Source organism: Pestalotiopsis fici (genome assembly GCF_000516985.1).
Source record: "Pestalotiopsis fici W106-1 unplaced genomic scaffold PFICI_Scf_2, whole genome shotgun sequence".
NCBI lineage: Eukaryota > Fungi > Ascomycota > Sordariomycetes > Amphisphaeriales > Sporocadaceae > Pestalotiopsis > Pestalotiopsis fici.
Window position 1 is genome coordinate 4026510 of NW_006917092.1, and position 8771 is coordinate 4035280.

General features: G+C 50.3%; 3 protein-coding genes across 3 annotated transcripts; 1 reads left to right on the plus strand and 2 right to left on the minus strand.

The window, feature by feature from the left end:
• Positions 1–2823: 2823 nt before the first annotated feature.
• On the plus strand, positions 2824–3684 carry PFICI_03407 (uncharacterized protein; the record flags this gene model as incomplete). The annotated part of the gene is made up of 1 exon (XM_007831988.1): positions 2824–3684. One exon carries the CDS (start codon positions 2824–2826, stop codon positions 3682–3684), a length of 861 nt encoding a protein of 286 aa, XP_007830179.1.
• A 1062-nt stretch (positions 3685–4746) lies between these two features.
• Positions 4747–5783, minus strand: PFICI_03408 (uncharacterized protein; the record flags this gene model as incomplete). Its single annotated transcript, XM_007831989.1, has 3 exons — positions 4747–4958; positions 5041–5344; positions 5430–5783. The coding sequence occupies 3 exons, from the start codon at positions 5781–5783 to the stop codon at positions 4747–4749; spliced, it is 870 nt and encodes a 289-aa protein (XP_007830180.1).
• Positions 5784–6775: 992 nt separating this feature from the next.
• Positions 6776–8464, minus strand: PFICI_03409 (pectin lyase F; the record flags this gene model as incomplete). Its single annotated transcript, XM_007831990.1, has 5 exons — positions 6776–6886; positions 6945–7751; positions 7802–7882; positions 7932–8268; positions 8331–8464. The coding sequence occupies 5 exons, from the start codon at positions 8462–8464 to the stop codon at positions 6776–6778; spliced, it is 1470 nt and encodes a 489-aa protein (XP_007830181.1).
• Positions 8465–8771: the final 307 nt, after the last annotated feature.

Below are 8771 nucleotides of genomic sequence, written 5' to 3' on the forward strand. Positions count from 1 at the left end.
GGGTTGTCAATTAAAGGAATGGTGAGCAAATAGAGGTGGTGGGGGGGAGCCCGGACTCGTGGTACTCTCAGGGTTTGGTTTGGGGTCTGGTGTGAACAAGCTTGGTTTTTGGCTGGCTGGTTGGAGGGCGGCAGCTAGCGTACACAGTATTATCTCCAAGCTCTCCCGGGGTGCCAAAATTCAATATTTGTGCCTACAATTCAGGCAGTACCTAATGTAGTGCCATTCCAAGGCTCTTGCCCCAGGTGGTCACCATCCCTGCTCAACCATGTTTTTACACTTCCACTTGGTGGTTTTCATGTAGCAGTAATAATTGCCTTGATATCAAATCCTTTGAAAATCTTGATGCTCGTCCCGTCTAGCATGTTTTAGTTAATTCAAATACAAGATTCTGGTGCATTCGATTGTTTTCTGTCCCGTCTTTCTAATCCATGTTTCTCAGCCTTGCTGGGCGAAACAAACAAAGAAACCCCAGGATTTTACTCCAGGATAGCGGGAATCAATTATCACGTCGGTCCCGATCCACTGGTTGAGAATGGTTCACTCTAAAATGCACCCAAGAGCAACTCGCATCCAAGGCATGAACATGCCAGAAACGTACCAAGACCCTTCTGAATGGCTACTGGCTGTTTGGGTGACTCATTCAAGCCACAAGTTCAATAGCATTGCTTTTTTTTTTCCACGCTCTTTCTGCCTTGTTGCGCGCGAATCCTTCCGGACGTTGGGGCAATATGAATGGCCAGTGACCTAGCGTGGGGGACAGCCAGACTGGCAGTTCTGCTTTAGTGGTTTCAGTGGTTACCATATTAGGTAAAACGTGGGTCGTATTCATCATTTACATTACAGTGAACAACTATAATTGAATAAACGTGTTTCCGTTGCTGCACAGAGTGATCGAGTTGTCCGTTTTTTTTTTTTTTTTTTTTAAAATGCTACAGAGGATTCTAGGACTCAATCTAGGACAGACACTGTTTCCATGAGGCGTCTCCCAATCGTAGATACATTATTAGGTTCGTCTTTAGGTACATGTTTAGTTCTTTACGTAGACCCAAGGGGCTCATGTGCTGCTACCGCTTATTCTCCTGCTCGTAAACTTTTGCACCATCTTTCGAGCCCTCATTAGTCAGTGCGATATCAAGACATTGAGCTGACAAGTTGGTTGAACTCAAGTTGCCATGATGCGTAAAATGTGAATAATGAATGCTACTTCCAAGGTTGTCTCTCTCTTTCTGGTTAGAGCTGCAGGAAAATGATTTGCAACGTGGCTGTGGCTGGCACTCAGCTAAAGCCAAGGGGGATGGATGATGTGGGTGGCCGCCCAGCACTGTCAAGGACGGCTCCAGTGTCTGACACCTGCACGCAATTCATTATTCCCCCTCCTCGTCCAGTCCTGTCCGCCAGACTCGCCAATGCGAAGACCAAGCAGATGCGACCAAACACGATGCGCGCGACAACGTCTGCGCGAGACTTTTCGCGCCGCGCATTCTGTAAATTGTGTGTGTATGTATGTATGTATGTATGTACGTGTTCGTACCTATGCACGTTTGTTGCCATTGCGCACTCGTTCGTCCGCTTTTCCCTTGCGATCGATCCGTTCCGTCTGGCCACTCATGGCGGCGCGCAAAACACACCTTTGCACTCGAGTTACCACTAACAACCACCACCACCACCACCAAATTCTTTGCACTTGGCGAACGACTGGCGCACCAGTTGGGGGCCAACTCAGCAAGGCGGATTCAGGCAACCTGACCTACCTCTTTTTTCGGTCAAGGACTGGCAGAATTATGCGTCCTGGATATCCGTGTGATGAGAAGGGCACAACTTTACGTCTCTCCGCCATCTCCGAGACACATGCCTCTTTGCTCAGTGCTGTCGCTGTTGTGTTGCGCACCAACATGACCAGCAAAGTAAGTGACATATTCTGTATCCAACCAGAAAAACAAAAGCAAAGAACTATGTAACTCGGTCCAATCCCTTCTCAGCTAGAGAGTGTAAGCCTTTTTTTGTCCTTCTGTACATGCCAGCCCCTGCAGCCATATTCTTGGATTTGCACCAGGTTACTGAGGCTCATCTTTGCGGGAAGGATGCGCTATCTGAGAGGCAAAGTACCCTGACGCAGCAAAACAGCAGCAGCGGATTCCCAAATCCAGGTAGGTCACGTATGGACTTTTTTTTTCTTCATGAAAATGAAATAAGAGGCAACCGACCGGCATGAGTTGACATTGGTATTGCTACTTGCATTCTTCACCTTCTTTGCGCTGGAAACCGTTGTGCAAGTGTGCCGGCCGCTGGTCAAGCTACAAGACGAGTCGCGCGTTCCCGCCTATACCCAGGTACGTATGTACATGTTTTCGAGGCCGTGAGCGCGAAGGCAGCAATGCCCCCTTCCCTCACCTATGGTCTCAAATAAGAACTCCGGACTGTGCTCGCATATGAGTTTGGTCCCTTTAGTCTCTTTTCATTACTCATCTTCCACCATCTACTCTTCTTTGCGCATTCATTCGCCCAGACCCCGTTTCGCTCCGTTGCGCATCTGCACAGCCTGATTCGTCTTTCCCCTGCTCACCTATATATCTTCCACCACCCTCACCAGCCTGTGCCAACCACTCCAGTCAATATTTGCCTATAGGCTTTTCTGTTCATTTCTCCTTTTGTCATCTACCTCGCTATTCGCCGAGCATCTGGACGACCTCTGCCTTGCTATCGACCAGTCAACGACATATAGAACTCGGCTGCATTTACCCTCACTCAGAAAGAATCATACACTATACGTCATATCTCTGACCACTTGTGTTCTTATTCGCTTCATTTGTCGCCTTGAACATGCACGACGGCAGAGAAAGAACAGTCAGATTCCGGGAGAGTGACAGTTCCTCCCGACCCTCACCTCCAAGTCGGGATTCAGGACTTGGTTCGTCTACTGACCAGACATATATAAGAGGGAGATCTGATCGGTTCTTCACAGCTCAAGATCATGACACTCAACGGTTCAACGTTGGTGCCCTGCAGGAAGCCCTGGACTCGTGCCGCGAGGAAAAGGGAAAATACAAGAGCAAGGCACACGATTTGGATGCACAGCTGAACGCATGCAAGTCGACACTTCGTGAAAAAGAGCTCGAAAATCGCTCCCTCAGAGAAGAGAACTCAACACTGAGACATCAGAGGGATACCTTCGAAAGCGAGGTACACGACCTGCGTCGGCGTCTGGCACCATCCGAGCCAGACTATATGATGAGTGGAGGGTCGGGTGAATCATCCAACGGGCTTGGTAGAACCAGAAGCAAGCGTCAGGATGGCCAGGACCAGAAGAACAGACTGCGCGAGCGCATCAACATGGTCAACGAGCCAGCACCTTCGAATAGGGACAGTATAAGAGGCCGTCGCTTAAGCATGAGTCATACAACCGCACCATATCCCAGAGACACGGTGGATAGTCGCCCTTCACGGGGCCCGCCGCTCACAACGCGGGGCTTTCAACATATCGACGCTACCAATAACAATTACACGACTTCAGCTCCCGTGGGATCGCCGACGACATTCAGAACAGAAAGTCTATCGTCACCCAGGAGCACGACTTCCACGTTGAACACATTCATGACTGGTGGTGATTACGTTCCGGAGCCTCTGCCACCTAAACCCAAGGTGGATAGCAAGAGCTCCTCAAGCCGGAAAACACGGCATTGATTTTCGGCCAGGTCACGCAAAGTCTTGAATCACATCCGTCCTCTCAACGTTGAGGCAGGACCTGATTCAATCGACCAAACAGAAAAGAAGACTTTATGGATGACTGCAAGGGCATCTCTGATTCAAAGCAACCTCCTGGCGAGCATTAACTGCACCTTGAGGGTTGGAGGCGTTTTATTCACCCACTCTCAAAGTATTAGACTGTCTGTTTGATTATACCACATTTTCTATGTCTTATTGTTCCAGATCTCTTGGCTCACGCCCAAAACACAGCTTTCTCGGCAGAGATTGACGTCTTGTACTCTCTTCCGGCTGTTGGGGTCTCTGATTCGTAGGATCTGGAGGCTTCCCTTTGTATACGGGTGTTGGCGTTGAATAAGGGTGGTCTTGGAAGCTTTTGTGTATTGTTTTAGGAAAGGGATTTTTGGGTTTGGAGGCGACAGGTCGACCTCGGGCGTACTGTATTTACCATGATGGGGTGAAAGGAACCCCTAGTAAGAATCTTGATCATGAGTGGAAAAGTGTATCTTCATTGTTTAGGCTTCCAGATTTTATACAGATAAATTCGGCTCAAGTCCATCGTTGAAACCTATAGCTAATTCTACGCTATATTGCTAAGCCGTCTCTATTCATACGGTCGAGAACAAGCAATGACTTTGTTGCACTTGAACCGCTCTAAAGAAGAGGAAAAGAGAAAAATATGGATTGATTCCATCTAGCAGCTTCTGTGATCATTCGTTGGTTGTCCGTCACATCCTTCAGGAGCTCTAGGCTTCCAAGTAGTACTCAATTGAGCACTAGACCTGATCCTATTGGTCAGTGACGAGGTATTTCTACATTGTTCGGCGAATCCTCGGTTACCCGTGTCGGCATTTTCCCTGCGCATCTTGTGATCGTTATAAACTACAAGGAGGTATAGTTGATATGCAGGCCAATGGCCCACCGTTACAGTGACCGGTGTCATGACACCTTACTTTGCACAACAGGGGAAAATGAATATACCTGCAAACCCCCCTTCCCCCACCAATACAAGGGATAAGATAAGTGGCAGAGCGAGTAAGATCACGCCTGCTCATCTGCAACCGGCGCGTCCTGGCCGGGATTCGCCTCCTCATAGTGAGCCATCTTGACAAAACGATAGTATCCAGCCGCGAGCAGGCCGCCCATGGCCGGGCCGAGCCAGTAGATCCAATGATAGCCGGGAAACGAGCGACCAGCGACGGCACAGCCGAAACTGCGGGCAGGATTGAGAGAGCCGCCAGTATAGTAGACGCCTGTGTATGTAAATTAGCTCCACCTGGCACACAAATAATCGTAAAAGATGCTTTTGGGCATGTGTAGGGTCTCTTTTCATACCAGGTATCTCGGCAACAAAAAGCGCGAGTCCAATACCAATAGGAGCCACAAAAGTAACCCTAGACTTTTCGACGGCGAGCATGAGAATCACAAAGACCAGGTAGGACGTGAAGAACATTTCGGCAAAGAGACCCTGGGCCGTGTTTACATGCGGCCCGAGCTTCGTATTGACAGCTGAGATCCTGCCGGGAAACAAGGCCTCGACCACTCCGCCAGCGCACATGGATGCAATGAGCTGCGTGGGAATCAGAAAGACTGCCCGAATCCAGGGAAGTCCCCCGGCAGCGCAAAGACCAAGAGTCACCTGTGAGGAAGCTGCAAGTCAGAACTTTTGGTGTGCTCCTTTTGTGATGACACTCCATACCAACGCGGGGGGCAAGAAAACTCACTGCAGGATTGAACAAGCCGCCACTGATCCGATAAAACGCCAATACGGTCACCAAGAGGGAGAAGCCATATGCGTAGCCGACAAACATGGTCTGGATGATACCCGGGGTGGCGACCGGGGCCGCGGTCCCCGCGTCCACGGCGACCTGGTCAATCACCATGAGATGGCCGGCATAGCCGAAGAAGAGAAAGAAAAAGGTGCCGACAAACTCGCCCGAGGCCGCCACCAGGTGCGTCTGCAGCGTGTTGAGGTGCCACGGCTCGTTGGGACGGCGCCCACGGCCGTCGAGCTCGTCGGGCGTGGGCCTGCGCTTGATTGCGCGGATGGAATTTGCGAAAGAGCCTCTCTGGCTCATGGTAATGATTTTTGGGAAATTGGTGTTAATTCTTCTTGTTACAGATTCTTTGCTTGTTTCGTGAGGTGATGAATGTTTGGTGAGGATATGAGGCTTCCTCGGACACCACACAAGTAACCTCGTTGAAGTCGGGGTAGCCCTTTGAGATGAAAGCAAAATAGTTACTGCTTACTTGTGGTGTATATATGTGAATCAATGTCTAAGTCTTGGTTGGTCCGTCCATGACGAACCAAATCGACTTGCCAGAGGGGTGGATGATGTAGATGGCCCATTTTAGTGCTTTGGAGACAAGTCATGCCGATGGCTGCAGGCCGTCGGGGCAGTGTGTGCAACGGCAGGCTTTTGTCCATTCAGAGCGGCTCTGCAGCTCGGAATTGCCTTTGGCTGGGCCGTCGTTAGTGCTCAATGTTGTTATTGGCAATGTTTGCATCCGGCGGCATGGGATTCTCTGGAGCTCGGATACGCATTGATAAATAGCTCAGTTTGTGTCGTTGAGATCATCGCGTGAGCTCCTGCTTCTGCCTCGTGTTTGGGTATTGATAAGTATCTAACCTAGGCACTTGTCAGACAATACAGCTTGATGGGAAACTGGAAATCTGGCATCCGAAATTTATATTGCAGGATGCGAAATGCAGAAAACCCATACTCATTTTCGACTAGCTGACGGGATGGTGAAGCTACTGCGGCTGACGATTAGCAGAGTTTCATCGCACGAACCCAAAACATTACCCCTCTGCTTAGACGATCAATGAATTGCATTTCCCCACGATTTGCGAGCTGGATGTACCTTTCGAGGCACAGATGAAAAGGGATGGCCCCGAGTTGTGATAACGCTTGTAATTCTTGAGATGATAATTCCCTGAACATGATAAGCTCAAGTACCAGGTTCGGGCTCCTTTATAAATGTAGAATAAATATATACAACTAAAGACCAGCACCAATACGACACATCTGACACCCAGCGACCAACATTTCCAATGAGATTCAGGTGATTACTCGGACACGCACTGGTGATACCAGTCGTTCCACTGCTTACATGTCGTCCCCGAAACACAGCTTCCGGAGCCAGTCCATCCCTGTCCTCCACACTGGGCGTAAAGAGCCTGGTAGAGAGTGTCAGCAATCTACAAATCACAACGAATCAAGGTGAATGAGACTTACAATGCTGCCGGATGAGGAGGCTGCCGTCGTCGCAGCAGCAGCCGCCTTACTCGAGGTCGCAGTCACAGCCTTTGAGGAAGTGGAAGTGGATGTGGCCTTGGAAGTGGCTGCGGCAGAAGTCGTGACCTTGGTGCTCAGAGTAGACGAGGCCTCTGCGACCACGCTTGAAGTAGCGACGGCAGCCTTGGTGCTGGTCGCCGCCGCAGCAGTGGAAGTACTTGCGCTACCAGAAAGCTTTCCGATGCCGGCATTGGCGAGCACATAGGCGGCAACCTCGTCCACGGCCATGGCCTCTTGAAGATTGTCGACGGAAGCAAAGGCGGACAGCGCGCCGCTGTCAGTATAGCTGTCAAAGTCTCCGCTCGAGGTCAAGCTGTTCTGCACGCACGCGCGGCCGAGCGTCGAGGAGCAGCCAGACGCGGCACTAGAGTCGGGGACGTTGTACAGGTTACCCACGACCTCGAGAATGGGCGTCTTGCAATTGTCAAAGACATTGCCCTCCATGAGGACGTTGGCGCCGTCAATGTCAAAGTTGTGGCCGTCGCTGTCGAGCCAGTAGTTGTTGACAGCGTGCATGGTGACGGCCGTATCGCTACCGAGCTTGGGGGAGCGGCCCGAGACGTCATGAATGTAGTTGTTGGCCAGCGTGATCTGGTCGCCGGCACCGAGGAAGAGCATTGTCCAGTAGTGCTCACCGTTGCAGGAAGCGGACCACGAGGTTTCGCCGTCAAACTCATTGTTGCTAATGGTCACACGGCCAGCCGTCTCGTAGCCCGACACAATCATTTGACGTCCGATCAAGGAGAACTGGGATTGCCATTAGAATAGAATTCTACACTGTCGGCAACATGACTCACCTTGCAATGGTCAATCCAGACCAGGTCAGTACCCGACATCTGAATAGCGTCACCACCCCAAATGTATTGAGGGTTGAGTTCCTGCAACAGTTAACAGTTTGTTGCATCCCTTGAGTGTGTGCTCACCTACGGTAAAGTGAACATTTTGAATAATGACATTGGTTGCATCTGACACAAGGCGAATACCTTTGCCTCGGATGACACCCTTGTCACCCACGCCTACAATGCTCTTGTTGCCCTTGATGTCGATGGGTGTAGTGGGCGCGACATAGTACGTGACCTCTATGGATTCGTAGTCATCACTGCACCAATTAGGACCGTCGAGGGCGTTTTGTCCAGAGGAACCGCAGGTGTTGCTCGAGGGCACGCAACCTGTCTCAGTAGCAGTACCTTCGGCCTCGAGGAAATCATAGGTCTTGTCGAGCATGATGACCCTGGGCGTATCATCGGTCAGCCACTCCTCGAGTCTGTAATGTCAAGGTCAGTTCAGAGTCGTTTTGAATATTCAAAACAAATCATGTCTGCATACTCTGCGGTATCTGATGGGATGGCTGGCGTCGCATCACCTCCACCAGTAACGCCCGTGGCGAAACCAGTGGCCGTACCCGTCACCTGGGCGAGTGCCTGCAGAGGCAGAGCAAGAAGTAGAAAGTGGGAAAGCATGATGACAGAATGTCGATTGGAAAATGTATGTTAAAAGCGAATGAAGTATTTGTTACGGGTTGCCAGAATAGAAATGAATGTAAGCTGCCACCAGAGCAGACAGTATAAAGAAAACTGGGCGAAAACACCAGGAGATAGAAACACACAAGTGAAAGATGTTCATTGAAACACCCGGGCAAGAACTAGGAGCACAATAAACATATATTCAACCTTAAGATGGCCCATCGTCTGACCCCAGATGAGCCTCCTCGGAACGAACCGATATACTGTACCCCTTTGGCTGGGAAGGCGGGGCGTTGACCATATC